General features: G+C 34.5%; 1 protein-coding gene and 1 long non-coding RNA gene across 13 annotated transcripts in view; one reads left to right on the forward strand and one right to left on the reverse strand.

Moving 5' to 3' along the window:
• The window catches only part of LOC136033164 (b(0,+)-type amino acid transporter 1-like), a 164,311-nt gene that overhangs the window by 14,673 nt on the left and 130,277 nt on the right, over positions 1-19,361 (forward strand). For 9 of the 12 annotated variants that reach the window (XR_010618867.1, XM_065713834.1, XM_065713833.1 and 6 more), the window contains exons 2-3: positions 635-848; positions 17,578-17,661. Coding sequence is in view for 11 of the 12 variants with exons in the window: in XM_065713834.1 (XP_065569906.1) it covers positions 635-848; positions 17,578-17,661 (298 nt within the window). In the remaining variant the exon portion in view is untranslated. The remainder of the gene's footprint in view (positions 1-634; positions 849-17,577; positions 17,662-19,361) is intronic. The other 3 variants (XM_065713837.1, XM_065713842.1, XM_065713836.1) reach the window with 1 other exon arrangement.
• On the reverse strand, positions 491-19,347 carry LOC136033166 (uncharacterized). Its single transcript, XR_010618868.1, has 2 exons — positions 19,125-19,347; positions 491-1,115 (listed from the first exon to the last, which is right to left on the reverse strand). It is a non-coding gene; the product is annotated as an uncharacterized LOC136033166 (long non-coding RNA).

The following is a 19,361-nucleotide window of genomic DNA, read 5'->3' on the forward strand; positions in this document are numbered from 1 at the left end:
GTAGATTTTACTAGTACCAGTAAATATCCTGTGGTTAGTACATTAATAGTAATAATAATTTACTTACCAGTAAAACTAGGGGTTGTAAAAGTATTGCCATGTCCGATACTCAAATTTATTGAAAGTATTAATTGAAGTTCATAGGACAGTTAAAGTCAAATACATTTAAATGTATTCTCAAGCAAAAAACAATCACCATGCACAAAAGTTTCTTTCAGCACTAAAATGGAGTTTTGAAGTGTTTTCAGAAAATATATCATGAAAAAATTAAAATCAGCTAAATTATTTATATAATCATCAAAATACATTTAGACATCTTTTAAAGTATCTTTAAGGAATGAATGTAAAACTGATTTTCTTCGAATATTCGACCTTGTAATTTTTGATAATATTATTTATGTATATATATATATATATATATATATATATATATATATATATATATATATATATATATATATATATATATATATATATATATATATATATATATATATATATATATATATATATATATATATATATATATATATATATATATTTATTAGTATCAAATGCCACGTATCACCAGAGTCCATTGTACATGATTTGACAGTAGCTTCGAGAAAGTCCTTGCATATGGCTATCATTTTAGCTGTACATCTCTTGTTCAGTGTTTAGTGATTGTCGTCACGTGGTTTATTCCCGGTCAAAATTAGTTTCCCGAGGATCCTGCCAAAACTTTTTCTTGCGCATCATCGAAGTTTTCGACTCCTCTATCGACTATTTTCAAGACTTTTCCTGTCTAGTTTATGAAAGGGAACAGTCCCTGCCAGAAATGGTTCAAAATGGATTCTTCTATCACAATGGTAAGACGATGATCAATGTTCCTTAGTTTACATCTATATGAATGAATGACTGTATTTAAAGCCATTTTTCAGGCCGTATACATACATATACAACAACGAACAAACTAAATCATGTAACATTCAACTTTCGAACAATAAGATCTTTCTGGAAAAAAAATTCCCACTGCTACTATATTTACTTTCGATGTCGACTTCAAAATTCCAAGAAGGGGCTCACAGCTTCCCATCCAAAGAAAACTCCCTCTCACCTCATTTAGCCCCTGACACCTGAAAAGAGAATGGTTCAGCCCATCAAAATTACCACAAATCGGGCAAGTATACCGCATTTCTGGGTAACACCTTTTTGTTCCAAACACTATAAAGAGGGAGACAGTTTGCTCGCACCTGCATCCGTGACCCCAGTGATTCTTTTGGAATCCTATTTTGGAATAAAACTCTTCGCCATATTTTTCTTTCACCTTACATTAAGAACTTAAGCTATATACACCTAGGAAAGTCAAATGATTTCCTCCAAGGTTTGTTCTCTGTGGAGTCAATTCCTGGATTTTTTTAGGGGGGGGGACAAATTTATCTATTTTTTTTCTTAGCATAGGGTTGGCAAGTCTGTCGTTTGTTCATTTTGTTTAAAAAAGATACCAAAAAAGGTACTTTTTAATAGAAGTACCCCCATTCAAATATATTTTCTCAATCTAGAGAGTGGAGAAAACACAGAAGGAAAATGTGCTCCTCTCCCTGAGTTGACCTCACAGATGGTCCTTCCTTCTTCTACGAAGAGTATTCAGAAATAAAATTTACGAAAGAATCAGATCGCACTATTACCAAGAAAGTATTTGGCACAATTGCGGAGTGGTCAGTCTGAAGTAAATATTCCTAATACAATGACACAGATTTGGGCTATGTTGTTGTCATTTAGCTTTACGCTTAAAGTAGTTTCTTTTTAAGACAATGGAGGCTCGACAACAGCACTTGAGTGCATATCGTGAACCAAGGATCGTGAAAAACCAAATCACACTGTTTCAACGGTGGTGTTTCGCACTCGAGGAGTTGCCATTTTGAAGTGAAGAATGCGAGAACACTGACGGAGATTTGGTTGTGTTATCTTTGTGTAGCCTTGTGCTAAATTTAGGTGATTTTTAAGGCAAACGAGGGTCAAAACTCTATGCGTGTGCATATCTTTAATCATGGAACGTGAGGAACCAGAACGCACTATTTCAGCAAAGGTATTCCGCACTCAAGGAGTTACCAATCTGAAGTGAGTATTGCTAAGACACTGACGGAGACTTGGGTTGTGCTGTTCTCATGTAGCTTTATGCTCTATTTAGTTGATTATTAAGATAAGGGAGGCTCAAGGTGTGTGCATATCGTGAGCCAAGGAACGTGGGGAACTAGGATGCAGTATTTCAACGAAGATTTTCCGCACTCGAGGGTTGATCAATTTGAAGTGAATATTGCTAAGACATTGACATAGACTCGGGTTTTTTTCTTCTCATGTAGCTTTCTGCTCTAGTTAGTTGATTGTTTGAAAGCAAGGGAGGGTCAAAACCTCTACACGTGTGCATATCGTGAACCAAGGAACATGGGAGCTAGAACGCACTTTTTCAACTAAGATATTCCGCACTTGAGGATTGATCAATTTGAAATGACTATTGCTAAGACATTGACATAGACTCGGGTTTTTTTCTTCTTATATATCTTTCTGCTCTAGTTAGTTGATTGTTTAAAAATCAAAACCTCTACGAGTGTGCATATCGTGAACCAAGAAATGTGGGAGCTAGAACGCACTTTTTCAACAAAGATTGTTCGCACTCGAGGATTGATCAATTTGAAGTGAATATTGCTAAGACATTGACATAGACTCGGGTTTTGTTCTTCTTATATAGCTTTCTGCTCTAGTTAGTTGATTGGTTAAAAATCAAAACCTCTACGCGTGTGCATATCGTGAACCAAGAAACGTGGGAGCTAGAACGCACTTTTTCAACAAAGATTGTTCGCACTCGAGGATTGATCAGTTTGAAGTGAATATTGCTAAGACATTGACATAGACTCGGGTTTTGTTGTTCTCATGTAGCTTTATGCTCTAATTAGCTGATAGTTTAAAAGTAAGGGAGGGTCAAAAACTGTTGGCGTGTGCATATCGTCAACCATGGAACATGAGGAACAAAACGTACTATTTCAACGAAGGTATCCTGTACTGGAGGAGCTATCATTTTGGAGTGAATATTGCTAAAACCTAACGGAAATTTGAGCTGTGTTATCTTCATGTAACTTAGTGCTACATTTAGGTAACTTTTAAGACAAAAAAGGGTTAAAAACTCTTTGCGTGTGTACATCGTGAATAATGGAAAGTGAGGAACCAGAACGCGCTATTTCAGCGAAGGTATTCCGCACTCGAAGAAAGACCAATTTGTTGTGGATATTGCCAAGACACTGACGGAGACTTGGGTTGTGTTGTGTTCATGTAGCTTTGTACTCTACTTAGTTGATTATTAAGATAAGGGAGGTTATAAACTCTACGCGTGTGCATATCGTGAACCAAGGAACGTGGAGAACCAGAACGCACTATTTCAACGAAGATATTCTAAACTTGAAGATTGATCAATTTGATGTTAATATTGCTAAGATATTGACACAGAATCGGGTTTTATTCTTCTCATGTAGCTTTGTGCTATAATTTGTTGATTGTTAAAAGCAAGGGAGGGTCAAAAACCGTACGCGTGTGCATATCGTGAACCATGGAAAGTGAAGATCCAGAGCACAATATTTCAGCGAAGGTATTCCACACTCGAGGAGTGACCAATTTTTTTTATTTTTTTTTAACAATTTCTATTTATTTTTTTTTTTAATTTTGATTTTAGTTTGATTTTTGCTCTCATTAGTTGACTGCTTAAAAAAGGGATGCTCAAACACTAAGTTTAAGAACATAATTTAAGAGATAGAATTTACATAAGAAACAAAACGCACTATTTCAACGAAGGTACTGTGCACTCGAAGAATGACCTCTTTCAAGTGAATTTTGCCAAGACACTGACTCAGATTTGGGCTGTGCTGCGTTTTTATAGCTTTGTGATGCATAAACTTTCAAGGACTAGGAAGACTAGTGCAGAAAACTGCAGGCGCAAAGAAAAAACATTCTGTTCCTACGGATCTATTCTGTGCACTTGAGGAGTGACGATTTGAAAGGAGTATTGCTAAGGATCGATATATCCCCATAAGGAGGCTCGATAATTTTTAGTGTTAATCTGTACAACAGTGTCTAAGGGAATCTGGAAATATATGTCGGATTTCTCGGGTGACAAGATTAAAAACAAATGAGTTAATAGTTTAAACTAAATGAAATACTTTAAATTAAAATAGTTAGAAATTGAGATGAAATTGTTGAAATTAAAATAGTTGAAATGAAATGAATTATTAACCAAGTAAAGATTAGGTTGATTATTTTGTATCATGTAGTTGACTTGCTCTGAATATTGGTTTCAGTCATTGATCTCTGGAATACAACAAAATGAATTTAAGTTTGGAAAATTATATCAAAAAAATAATTTTAGGATCAAAAGTAAAATCCTATGGTCAGTATAATAATAATAATAATAATAGTAATAATTCTTTATCCCCTCTACACATACATGGATTTAGACAGAGGAGTATAGGAAATAAATGAAAAAAAAAACAACTGAAAAATATGAAATAATATTTCTAACGAGAAGGACGACAGTAAGTAGCTCATAATACTCGTAATAACTCATAAATATATAATAAATAGCCTATGATAGCTCATTAGTGCATAACACTAAAAACACTCACAAGACATAACGCATAAACTCTCATAATACATAATGCAGAAATAGCTGTTTTTAAAGCTATGGCGACAAAAGTATTTTTCCATTAAAAAAGACAATTAAGGGAAAATTTTATTTTATTTTCTCTTGAGCTTCTAAGAAATCGATCTTATTGTTGATCCATTTTAACAGTAAAATCAGGCATTCCGAATTTTTGTATAATATACCTATTTTAGAACGATAATGGAATTCCAAGAAAATATTTGCAAAACCGGAAAAAGTACAGGCGGATACACTTTTTATCACTTTTACTTAAAAAGTTCAAAAATGGAACAATAAAAAATACATGAGGTGCAAACATTGAATAACAAAATTATAGCAAGTGTTTGTTTATCAAAACGACCTTTCACCCTGACTAGCAGGCCACAAGTTTTCCCAATAGAGACGATAACACCAACTCCCGTGTAGCTTTAATTGACGGACCTAAAGGCGACCCAAGGTAATTAATAGATTGAAATATGGTTATTTGCGAGAAAGTTAGTTTCAGTTAAAAATTTTGAAGTCTTCAATTATATAGCTTCCAAAACAGCAAACATTTCAATAGGGGACTCCTTAAATGGTCTATACACCATAATCTTACACAACTAAAAATGACAAAATCAGTTTAATATTTGTCTGTACTTGAGCTATTTTAGCTGCCTTAAAAGGTAGTATTTGAATAAGATCAGAGATCACTACTAGCCTCACCTTAGTAAAGGGCCAAATACCCCCGTATGTGTTATTTTTTGTCAATCCTCTCGTACAGAAGTGGTGGTCTAACAAATTTAGAGGCTCATTCGATATAAAATTTAGGGTTCTGATGTTCTTTTAAGAGTCAAAAGGGATTAAAGAGCAACTAAACTTCTCCCCGTACCCATTTTCACTCATCAGCATCCCTGTAAAATCCAATTTATAATATTAAGATTTAAAGCAGGTAATTAGTTCATGATGGTTAAAGTTGAAAGGTCCAATAAATATCCCACTGGTTAGATGTGATCCCTGTAGCCTCGGAGGAAATGGACCCAAATTATGTAGCGTTACCCGTTGTGCTCAAATAGGTTTTATAGACAGTGCAAACGCGTTGCGAAGGAAAGAGCCAAGTAGGCTCTATGAATTATTTTTTAAAAAAAAATGAGTTTTAAGTAAATTTTATTTTAAGTAAGGAGCGACATTAAAACTTAAGACGAGCATAAATTATTCCATATAAGAAAGGGGTTGTCTCCTCCTCAACGCCTCACTCTTTACGCTAAAGTTTGTCTCTTTCTCGCAACTCTACTTTTTAAAACAATAAAAAACTTTAACGTAAAGAGCAAAGTGTTGAGGAGGAGACAGTCCCTTTCATATACCGAATAATTTCTGTTCGTTTTAAGTTTTAATGTCGCTCCTTACTTTTAGTTAAAAAAAAACTTTTTTTATATTTAATTTCTGAGCGTTTTTGAATTAATGCAGGTTTTGATTTTGACTCGCCGTATATGAATAATAAAACGAGATGTGCATACTAATTTTAGTCTTTTTTTGGCCAAATGGCTTTCTCAAAATTTTGATCGGACTATTTTGAGAAAAAGGGGTGGGCGAGGGGGTCTAGTAGCCCTCCAATTTTTCGGTTACTTAAAAAGGGCACTAGAACTTTTAATTTTATTTACGAAAGTTTTTATTAGTAATAATTATACGTAACTTACGAATTAACTTACGTAACGAACTCCTATATTCGTATAATTTTATTACGTATATGAGGGGGTTCCCTCTCGTGAATACCTCGCTCTTTACACTAAAGTTTGAATTTTGTTCCAATTCTTTAAAAATGACCCCTGAATCATAAAGGCCGTTTAAATAGAATAAATAGCTCTTTAGAAATTACTAGAAATACTTTAGCGTAAAGAGTGATATATTGAGGAGAGGACGGACTTTAAGGAAAAAATATGATTTTTTGTTAAAATGATGCTGCCCCCCCCCCTCTTCATGCGAATTCTCTTCCCCACAAATGGAAAGATACTCACACGTAACCCTTACCTACCGAACCCCCACCAAAGACATCTCCCCTTAAAATTACTGTATACTTCCCAATAACCAATACTAAATGTAAACAATGGGTGAAGTTCATAATTTGCAGCCGTTTCCTCAGGGTTTCAGGGGGATTAAGTCGGCCTCAATGATATAGTTATTAGATTTTTTGACTATGCTGAAAAATGGCTATCACAAAATTTTTATCCGGTGGCTTTTTGAAAAAGGTGACCGTGGGAGGAGGTCTAGTTACCCTCTAATTTTTGGTCACTCAATAAAGGCACTAGAGCTCTTAATTTCTGTTAGAATGAGCCCTCTTGCGAAATTCTAGGACCACTTGGTCAATACGATCACCCCTTGGAAAAAAAATAAATAAACACGCATTTGTGATCTTTCTTGTAGCAAAGCATACAAAATTCCACATTTTTGCAGATAGGAGCTTGAAACCTCCACAATAGCGTTCTCTGATGCACTGAATCTTATGGTGTGATTTTCATTGAGAATATGTGACTTTTAGGGCGTCTTTCTCCTTTTTATCGAAAATAAGACAAATTTTCTCAGGCTCGTAACTTTTGATGGGTAAGACTAAACTTGATGAAACTTATATATTCAAAATCAGCACAAAAGTACAATTCTTTTGGTGTATCTATTGGTATAAAAATTTCGTTTTTTAGAGTTTCGGTTACTATTGAGCCGGGTCGCTCCTTACTTATAGTTTGTTACCACGAACTGTTTCATACTAAGCGCAAACAATCTGGGCAAGTTTCATAATTTATAAGCCTTGCTGGTATGTGAAGGGTGTTGCCCCCTCCTAAACACCTCGCTTTTCACGCTAAATTGTTACTTAGTCCTTAATGTACTTATACTAATGTTACTAATATGCTAAACGTTAAAACTTAAAACGAATAGAAATTACTAAGTATATGAGCGTGTTCGAATCCTCCTCAATACCTTACTTTTTACGCTAAAGATTTTTTAGTGCTATCAGAAGAGCTATTTATTGAAGTTAAACCTTTTTTTTTATTTAGGGTAATAAAATCATATACGTAATAAAATTATACGAACATAGAAATTAGTTACGAAGGTTAATTCATAGGTTACGTACATTTATTACCAATGAAAACGTTCTTAAATAAATTAAAAGTTCTAGTGCTCTGTTTAATTGACCAAAAAAATTGGAATGTAACTAGGTCTCCTCCCCCACCCTTTTTCTCAAAACTATCCCATCAAAATTTTGAGACACCCATTTTATTCAGCATAGTTGATAGGCCAAATAACTATGCCTTTGGAGAAACAATGACCCCCACAGTCCCTGGGGAAAGTTTTGTTGCGTTTCAAAATTTGTACATTCTTTACATTTAGTTATTTGTTATTGGGAAGTATGCATACATTTTTTGGGTGGAGGAGGGGGCAAATTTTCAACTGGCAGGATTTTCAACGGGGAGGGAAGTTTCCAAGGAGTAAATTTTCCAGGGGAAATTCTACAATGAGAGAAATTGCCAGAATTCCTTTACAAAATTTGTCTTATGTCCTGCTTTCTCTTTGTCAGCCCAGTTTTATGCGTATATATATATATAATTAAGTCTATAGGGGTAAAATGACCCCCTCCACAGATTCTGTGGGAAGAGTCTTGTAAGTTATGAAGTTTGGCCATTGTTTACGTATAGTATTTGTTATTGGGATCTATACAGACACATTTTTGGTGGGGGGGATTTGTGATTGGGGTGAATTCTTATAGGAAAGATCTTCTTTGGGGGAAGCTTGTCTGGGGGTGAATTTTCCAGAAGGAATTTGACAAAATTTCTATACGAAATTCTTTTTAACTGTCTTATATTCTGTTTGCCAAATCATGTTTGCATGTGGAGATGTTCCGCGGGAATTATCCGAGGGCTATTTTCCGCGTGTTTTGGTTTCCGGACATAAATTTCAACGGAAGGGGATATATCTAGAGTGATTGAGAAACCGATTAGAAATTGGTCTTTTTACAAATGAAAGTATGATGCGAATAATTTTTCATGCCGAATCGTCTGCAAGACATTTCACACCTGGAGGGGGGTTCAGCCAGAAAGAAACTGTCTCGAAGAAATTTGACGGAGGGGGTGCACTATACGTATACGGGTGGGATATATTTCATGGAGACTGAGGCTGATTTACCGGTATTATTTGAAAACGACCAGAAATTAAATAAATAAAACAAAATTTTTTAACTGAAAGTAAAGAGCAACATTAAAACTCAAACCGAACAGAGATTATTCCGTATGTAAAGGGTTTCCCCTCTTGAATGCAGCTATAGCTTAAAGAGCAATTTATTGAGGAGAGGGCAAATATCAGTGCTGCATCAAGTACTCCAAATTTTTACTTAAGTATCAAGTATTAAGTACTCATTATTTTTTTACTTAAATATCAAGTAATAAGTACTTTCCAAATTCTTACTTAAGCATCAAATATCAAGTACTTACCAAAATTGTACTTAAATAATACTTCAAGTACTACTTCAAGTATTTATTCTAGATATATATATATATTAAATAAAAAAACAAGTTTTTTTAAATAAAAGTAAGGAGCAACATTAAAACTTAAAATGAACAGAAATTACTCCGTATATGAAAGAAGCTTTACCTCCTCAACGCCTCGCTCTTTACGCTAAAGTTAGAATCTTTCTCTTAACTCTATTTTTAAAACAGTAGAAACTTTAGCGTAAAGAGCGGGGCGTTGAATCCTTCATATACGGAATAATTTCCGCTCCTCACGCTCTTTCGGCTAATGCTTGGATTTTATCCCAATTCATTAATAATGACTCTTAAGACACAAGGGTCACTTAATTTGGGCATTAAGAAGATTTGTTAAGTAACAAATAATAATTTAGCATGAAACGCGGGGTGTTTAGGAGGGAGCAACAAGCTCCATGTAGCAGAAATGGCTATAATTTGTGGAATTTGCGCATATTGTTTACACGTTGTATCAATAGCATTAAGTATAATTACATTAAGTAACATTAGAATACGTACATTAAGTACTAAGTAACAATTTAGTGTGAAAAGTGAGGTGCTTAGGAGGGGGCAGCACCCTTCATATACCAGCAAGGCCTATAAATTATGAAACTTGCCCGTATTGTTTGCTTGTAGTATCAAACAGTTCGTGGTGAAAAACTGTAAGTAAGGAGCGACCCGGCTCAATAGTAACCAAAACTCTAAAAAACTAAATTTTATACCAATAGATGCACTAAAAGAATTGTACTTTTATGCTGTTTTAATATATAAGTTTTATAAACGTCTTTATAAACATTTGTCTTGTAAACGTCACATAATCTTAATAAAAATCACACCATAAGATTCAGTGTATCAGAGCACCCTACTGTACAGGTTTCAAGCTCCTATCGGCAAAAATGTGGAATTTTGTATTTTTTGGTAGAAGAAAGATGACGTATGCATGTTTATTTTTATTTTGATTTGTTTTTTCTTATTCCAAGGGATGATCGTATCGACCAAGTGGTCCTGGAATATCGCAAGAGAGCTTATTTGAACGTAAATTAAAAGCCCTAGTGCCCTTATTAAGTGACCAGAAATTGGAGGCCAATAGACCCCTCTAGCGCCCTTTAGTACCTCCTCATCAGTCCTAAGATATTTTAAAGATATTTTCTTCTTAAAAATACTATTTCAATCCATTGGTTCATTATTCGCAAACCAACCCTCCGTGATACATCGTCTCAATTGACGCCACTGTGCCACACTAGGACTAGCCTTTCTGGCACCTTCTAGCACCCCTCATTATTCTTAAGATATTTTCTTGTTAAAAATTACGTATTAAATCAGATGGTTCATATTTTAGCAATCCAAACCCCAAACATGATGCCCCCATGACAATTCACGCCACTATAAATAGTATAAATGGCAAACGACACCATCTGGTGCACATTTTCAAACATATGGTATTTTCAGGCATTTTCCTACAAAAAATATTCGTTTACTAGAATCGATCGTTTAAACTTGATGAAAAATCTCCAATAGCGTTTCTTCTGATGTCTCCTAATATTTGAAGTCAGCGTGGCACAATGTACCACTCCCTATGACACCCTTATGGTGCACATCATCACACCTAAGAATTTTTCAACATTTCCCTCTCTAAATAAATTTATAAACTAAAAAACGCCCATTGTTTTTATTTGAACTTGTTGAGTGTTGATTTTTTTTTAATTTGAACTTCTTAAGTGCTGATTTTTTGTTCGTGAAACTTCTTGCATGTGGATTTTTTCTTTTCGTGAAATTTATGCACTGATTTTTTCTCCTCACGAAACAGATTTTGTTCATGGAATTTCTAGCGTCTTGATTTTTTTCTTCCTAGAACTTGTCGTGTGCAAATTTTTTTGTCCGTGAAACTTCTTGCGTATTGATTTATGTCTTCGTGAAACTTGTACGTTGATTTTTTTTTCTCACGATACAGATTTTGTTCATGGGACTTCTAGCGTGTTGATGCTTTTTTCCTAGAACTTATTGTGTTCTGTTTTTTTTTGTTCGCAAAATTTCTTGCATGTTGATTTCTCCTTGTGAAACTTGTTTTTTTTCTCCTTACAAAACAGATTTAGTTCAAGAAACTTTTAGCGTGTTGAGTTTTTCTTCCTAAACCTTCTCGTGCGCTGATTTTTTTGTCCGTGAAATTTCTTTCATATTGATTTTTGCCTTCGTGAAACTTTTACATTAATTTTCTCTCCCATTGAAACTGATTTTTGCAGATGGAACTTGTTGCTTGCTGATTTTTGTTCATCGAACTTTCGTGTGCTGATTTTTATTCGTGGAACTTGTTGCAGGTTGATTTTTCTCTTCTTGAAATTTTTAAACTGGTTTTTCTCCTCCTGAAACTGATTTTGCTCATGGAGCTTATTTCGGGCTGATTTTTGTTCGTGGAACTTTTTACATTCTGAATTTTTCTTGTTCGTGGAGCTTAGTGCGTCTGGAATTTTGTTCATTAAACTTGTTGCATGTTAATTTTCACCTCGCGATACTTGTACATTTTTTTCTCATCACTAAATTAATTTTGTTTATGGAACTTGTTGCTTGCTTATTATTCTTAGTCGAACTTATTGCGCGCCGATTTTTTTTATTCGTGAAACTTGTTGCACGTTGATTTTTCACTTTGTGAAATTTGTACATGGACTTTTCCTCCTCCAAAACTGACTTTCTTCATAGAACTCATTGCTTGCTGATTTATTCTTGTTCGTGGAACTTGCTGCGTCCTGATTTTATGTTCGTGAAACTTGTTCATTGGTTTTTCTCCTCGTGAAACTGATTTTGTTCATGGAACCCATTGCTTGCTGTTTGTTCTTGTTCGTTGAACTTGCTGCTTGCTGATTTATATTCGTTGAACTTGTCAAATGCTGTTTTTTCTCTTTGTGAAACTTGTACATTGATTTTTCTCCCTGTGTAACTGATTTTGTTCATGGAACTTATCGCGTGTTGATTTTTGTTCATGGAACTTGATGTGTGCCGATTCTTATTCGTGAAACTTGTTGCATGTTGATTTTTCTCTTCATGAAAATTCTACATTGATTTTCTCTCCTCATGAAACTGATTTTAATCAGAGAACTTCTCGCGTGTTGATTTTTGTTCCTGGAACTTGCTACGTGCTGTTTTTTTCTCGCGAAACTTCTTGCATATTGATTTTTCTCCTCATGAAACTGATTTTGCTCATGGAACTTGTTGCAAGCTGATTTTTGTTCATGGAAATTGTTGTTTGCTGATTTTTGTTCGTGAAACTTGATTCACAAACAAAAATCAGGATGCAACAAGTTCCATGAACAAAATTACCACGCAATAAGTTCCATGAACAAAAACAGTTTCATGAGTAGAAAAATCAATGTACAAGTATCATGAAGTGGAAAAATCAAGATTCAACATGTTACATGAAAAAAATCGGTTTTATGTTTAGAAAAATTAATATATAAGTTTCATGAAAAGAAAAATCAACATGCAACAAGTTTCAGGAACAAAAATCAGCATACAACAAGCTCCATGAACAAACATCAGCGTGCAACAGGTTCCATGAACGAAATCAGTTTCGAGAGGAGAAAAAAAAATAAATGTATAAGTTTCACGAAGAGAAAAATCAACATGCAACATGGTTCACGAACAAAAATAAGCACACAACAAGTTCCTTGAGCAAAATCAGTTCCACGGGGAGGAAAATCAACATGAAACAAGCTTAGCGAGCAAAAACCAGAATGAAGAAAGTTACACGAACAAAGATCAGCACGCAACAAGTTCCATTAGCAAAATCAGTTTCATGAGTAGTAAAATCAACATACAACAAGCTTAGCGAACAAAAACTAGCATGAAAAAAGTTACACGAACAATGGTCAGTACGCAACAAGTTCCTTGAGCAAAATCGGTTTCACGAGGAGTAAAATGAATGTAGAAGTTCACAAAGAGAAAAATCAACATGCCATGAGTTTTACGAAAAAATCATCACACGACAAGTTCCACTAATAAAAATCAGCACGCAACAAGTTCCATGAGCAAAATGAGTTTCACGAGGAGAAAAATCAACATGCAACAGATTTCACGAATAAAGATCACGACAGGCTCCGTAAATAAAAATCAGCTTGCAGCAAGTTCCATGTGCAAAAATCAGTTTCACTAGGAGAAAAAAATCAAACTACCAGTTTCACGAAGACAAAAATTAATATACAAGAAGCTTAACGAAAAAATCAGCCCACGACAAGTTCTAGGAAGAAAAAATTAACACACTAGAAGTTCTATGATCGAAATCTGTTTCTTCAGGAGAAAAAATCATTTTACAAGTTTCACGTAGAGAAAAAATCAACATGCAGTTAGTTTCACGATAAAAAAAAACACGCAATAAGTTCTAGGAAGACAAAATCAACATGCAAGAAGTTCCATGAACAAAATCTATTTCGTGAGGAGAAAAAATCAATGTACAAGTTTCACGAAGAGAAAAAACCAGCATGCAAGAAGTTTCACGAGCAAAAAATCAGCACGCAACAAGTTGCATGAACAAAAAAAATCAACACGAAACAAGTTCAAATAAAAACAATGGTCGTTTTTAAGTTTATAATTTATTTTGAGGGAAAAATATTGGAAAACCCTTAGGTATGATAATTTGCGCCAGAATGGTGTCATTGGGAGTGGTACATTGTGCCACGCCAACTTCAAATACTATTGGCTATCAGAAGAAACGCTATTAGGGATTTTTCATTAAGTTTAAATGACGATTCTAGTGTAAACAAATTTTTTGCTGGAAAATGTCTGAAAAATGCCATATGCGGATAATTTGGGCCAGATGCTGTTGTATGCCACTTTTAGTGTGCCACAGTGGCACATATCATTAGATTTGATGCTTGATTTTAACAAGAATATATCTGGAAAATGTCTTAGGAATCATGAAGGTTGCTATAAGGTGCCAGTAAGGCTAGTCATAGTTTGGCACCGTGGCGTTAATTGAGAAGGTGTATCACAGAGGATTGGCCTGCGAAAACATGAACCAATGGATTTAAATCATATTTTTAACAAGAAAATATCTGTAAAATGTGTTAAGAATGATAAGGGGGTGATAAAGAGTGCTAGAGGGGGCAGTAATAGTGTGGCACGGTGTTGAAAATTTGCATGGTATATCACGGAGTGTTATAGTGCGAAAAAATGAACAATTAGATTTAATTTATGATTTTTAACGAGATAATACCTGGAAAATGTCTTAGGAATGATGGAGGTGTTAAGAAGTGCTAGAGGAGACAATATTTTTGTAAAATGTCTTAGGAATGGTGACTGGTGGCCAGAAGATGCCTGATGGTCAATCGTAGTGTCCCATGGTGGCGTGCATTGACATGGTGTATCACGGGGGATGGCTTGCAGAAATACATGAATCATTGGATTTAAATCATATTCTTGTTATGAAACTTTCTGGTAAAATGTACTAGGAATGAAAATATTTATCACAGGGGTACCATGGGGCAGCCACATGTTGTTATGGTAAGGTTAATTGCTTGGACTAGCAGTTTTTAGAGCTTGAAGTTAAGCTGGGAGATGTTTTTCGACTGAGGGGGATTGAAGTCGAATTGTCAGTCAAAGAAACGAGGTATTTTCATTAGGACCTCTGGTGGCCAGGTCCTATGGTGATTGGTGGCTAGAAGATGCCTGATGGTCAATCGTAGTGTCCCATGGTGGCGTGCATTGACATGGTGTATCACGGGGGATGGCTTGCAGAAAAACATGAATCATTGGATTTAAATCATATTCTTGTTATGAAACTTTCTGGTAAAATGTACTAGGAATGAAAATATTTATCACAGGGGTGCCATGGGGCAGCCACATATTGTTATGGTAAGGTTAATTGCTTGGACTAGCAGTTTGTAGAGCTTGAAGTTAAGCTGGGAGATGTTTTTCGATTGAGGGGGATTGAAGTCTAATTGTCAGTCAAAGAAACGAGGTATTTTCATTAGGACCTCTCAGAGATACCTCTTAAATTGCTTAAATTTACCTCTAACAACAAGCCTCCCCCCTCTGGAATTGTTTGCTAGGGTGTAATAGGCACATATGTTCACGGTGACTTGAATATGCATTGTCATGGTTCAAAGAAACTCAGTACTTTCATTAAAAGTTCTCAAAAATAGCTCTTAATGGTTTAAATTTACCTCTAATAACACCCCCCTCTAGAATCGGTTGCTAGAACCCCCACCGTTCTTTTATTCATCGTTCTCTTTGCTTATATTTTATCCTATGTCTTTTTTTCATGTTTTGGTTTCTCGTTTGTTGAGTTTTAAGTGTTTTTTCCTGTGTTTAATAATGCTTTTTAATTTTTTTTAACAATTAAATTTACATGTACAAACAGTCCACTCCTGGAATTGCTTGCTATGGTGGGTTAGCCACATCTTGTTTTGGTGGCGTAAATAAGCATAGTCCTGGCTCAATGAAACGTGGAATTTTCATTAAAAGCTCTCAGAAATAGCTCTTAATATGGATTAAATTTATCTCTAATAACAGCCCACCCATCCATCTCCCCTCTCTGGATTTGGTTGCTAGGACCCCATCGTTCTTTAATTCATAGTTCTTTTGGTTATATTTTATCCTATGTCGGTTTTTTTATAGGTTCTATTTTTTCCCTAGTTGAGTTTAAACTCCTTGATCTGTATTTTAATAATACTTTTTCAGTTTTTATCTATTAAGAAAATTTGAATATACAAAAAGTCCCAACATCCAGAGTATTCTGTTAGACCCCCCCCCCCCCCCCGTACGAATCGCTCTTTATTGGGGTGGATCAGCCATTGAGGGTCACAGGTTGAGCATTGAGAGTAAATAATACCAAGAAAATGAATAAGATGCAGAATTAAGTTAAATGTCTTGTCCCCCCATTTTCCTACATTTTGAGCAAACTTAGATCATTCTCTAGGAAAACATCTCTAAACATTCTCTCAAAAGAAGTCTTTTCCTATGTTTTGAACAAGTTTGTATCATTATCTAAGAAAACAGCTCTAGAAATTCTCTAAGAAGGACCCTCCAAATGTTAAAATCATATCGCTAAGAAGTGACGAATCGCTTTGTCTTCCTTCTAAAGTATTACTTAGGAAGCAGGTTTACTTCAAATATAACCCAACTCTAGTAATCGATATTCCAGCCTGCGTGTCAGTTACTGCAGTCATAAGAAACGCTTAATTAATAGCTTAATCGTTCTAGTATCCGCGTAACATATCATGTAACATAATATTTCCTGTAATCAATTTCCTGTAACGTAATATTATAATCGTTAGAATGTAAAGAATCGTTAGAATATAATCGTTAGAATCGTTAGAATGTAAAGGTTTGCTGAAAAAAAAACGCCTTGAAAGAAAAAGAAATTCCGAAGAAAAAAAGCGCCTTAAAAGAAAAAGAAATCCTGAAGAAAAAAAAAAAACACTGAAAGAAAAAGCAATCCTAAAGAAAAAAATCTCTTACAGTATTATGTAACATGATGTGTGTACCTTCATTACGTAACACCCACGTGTACGCTTCCATTGCGTTACACCCACGTTTGCCCCCCCCCCCCGTCATTACGTATCACCCGCGTGTAAGATTGCGTCACATTCGACGTGTGCATTATCATTACGTAACACCCACGTGTGTGCCCTCCTCAGTTACAAGTGGAGATAAGTAGTAATGCCTTAACAATTTTAAGGAGGAAACTCGGTTTAAGAGGACACACAAGCAGTCTCCCGTTTCCCATTTAAGCTAGAATAAAACCTAAAAAAGTACCTAAGAAATATTACCTTCCCCTGACTTAGTCACTGTAACATTCTCTTAGAATAATAAATAGAAAATGTACAAACCCAAAACAGAACACTTTTCTAACCGGTTCGAAAGTCTTGCCATCTATTCTTATAAGCCCTTCATGTTTACGATTTGTGTGAATTTTTTTTTCTGTGTTTATGACTGAGATAAAGGAATGGTATTAAGTGTGTACCTAAACTTTGATAGTTATCTCATTGCTAAAGAAATGGAGGGCTACCTTTTTTGCCTTTCTTAATGGTAACATTAAGAAAGCGACAGCAATAAAGTTGACCAGCGGGAAGAAAATCAACTTTTGAAGTACGAACGATCCAATATATTTTTTTTAACACACAACAGTCGTCTTTGAAGAGTTAATAAAAGTATATGTAATAAGTTTTGAAAAATAGCTGGCTGTGACAAACGTAAGCATAGAGCAATTCGTCCTAATAGTAACAACAGCCCTTAAAAACGAATTCTGATAAAAAACTTATTTTAGTAATTTTTCAATTTAGGTTCCTTTCCATTTTTTATGGTAATTTCTTTTCGCTTTAATTATAATATCTACTAGAAGTAATTTTGTTTCATTTTAATTTTCACCGTCTCTCTTTGGTTTTCGCAGAGAAAATGTTTTTATTTTATGCTAATTAATGACTTATATTTCAGAAAAATCTAATGGAGGTGTTACTGTTCCTGGAATTACAGCAGAAAATGCCCAAGGTGGAGAAGAAGACTTGGGAAACTCCAAAAGTAAGCACAGATAATTTTTAAATCAGATTTATTCTCAGCATTGTCTATGTTGTTCCTTACTTGCAGTTTAAAAAAACTTATTGTTTTTAAATTTTATTTCTCCAGAAAAAATTAATTGTATTCCAAGTTTCATTTCTCTACTGAAAATTCCTCCAATGCAAAATAATCACCCCCCCACCAGAAAATTCCCCATGGAAAATTCTATCCACCGAAAAAGTTCTCCCCGGAAACATTCTTGCGAATAATTCCGCCTTTAGATTCTTCTTATCATACTTATATTTGATTGTTTTATTTCTGTTGATTTTTCTAAATCATTTCTAAAATCCCTCCTCGGTAGAAATTATCTTATTTGGGATCCCCCAAACCCCACCCCCAGTTGAAAGTAGCTCCCTTAGACAATTACCCCATGAAGAATTTCTCCCATAAAAATGTTTTCTCGAGGAAAATCCCACCCCACTGAAAAATCCTCCAGACAGTTCCAGCCCTGCTGAAAAATTCCCCCAGACGATTTCTTCTTTCCGAAAATACCCCCCAGTGTGGAATATCCTTTGAAAATTTAACCCCCAGAAATATCCCTCCCCACGAAAAATCCATTGTTATATAAGAAATATATATAAGATAAAATATAAAATATATAAAATATAAAATATAAAATATATAAAATATATACGTTATAAGAAATGAAAGTAAAGATTAGAAAAAACATACAGTATCTTTGTAGATACTGCTGAAGAACAAATTTTTGAATCATTCAATATCTTGGGAATTTAAATATATTTTTTTTTTCAAGTAATCCTTGGGATCTTGTGAAACTGTCGACGGTGACACTGCTTAACTGACTATTATATGTTAAAAAACAAATGTACCAAGCACACTTTATTTTTAATTTTTTACTTTTTTTATGAACTCGTTCATTGACCTAGTCAAGCTAATTTTGTGATTAACACTCTCGGAACCATTTATTGGCAATACAAAGTCTGACTCAAGTAAGCGCCGTCAAAAATAATAAAAATTATTTAGTTCATCTAATGCCTAATGTGCTGAAATAGCAGTTATGGCAGAAAAAATTATTTTGAGGCTATGTTTCTTCCAGTATTTCAATTCGACAGTATTTTCAGTTATTGAAATTTTTCAAAGAATATCTGGGGTATTATGACATTGTCAATGACAACACTGCTTAAGTGACTATTGTATATTCAAACACATAAACAAACACAATACAATCCAGACTTTTTGTTCACCACAAAACCCACAATTGGTGTTTGTAATTATGCAGAACACAGCCAAGAAGTTAAGTTAGGTTAATCCTAATGAAATATACCAAAATATAGTACTTTAGTAACAAAATTATGAAAACTACAACAAAGAATTGTTGAAACCACGCCGTCCAGAACACATTATATTAAATACTTAACCTAACCAAAATAACGACTCTATATATTAAATATATAATTAAAATATACCTGCAACGTAGTTCTTCCACTGAGCCTAAGCAAATTGTGTCCGAAAACAGACAGCTAAACCAATTTCCTTCAGATCTTACATATCAAATTCTTGAGTGTGTTCTGGATAATTAACAAATACCCCGCAATGTACCAAGCATAGCTTTTTTTTTATTTTCTTCCTTTTTATGTGAACATGTTCTTTGACCTACTAAAACTAATTTTGTGATTTTGCCATTCTGAAGCGTTTATTGGCAA

The sequence above is a fragment of the Artemia franciscana genome, chromosome 11, assembly GCF_032884065.1.
Source record: "Artemia franciscana chromosome 11, ASM3288406v1, whole genome shotgun sequence".
Taxonomy (NCBI): Eukaryota; Metazoa; Arthropoda; class Branchiopoda; order Anostraca; family Artemiidae; genus Artemia; species Artemia franciscana.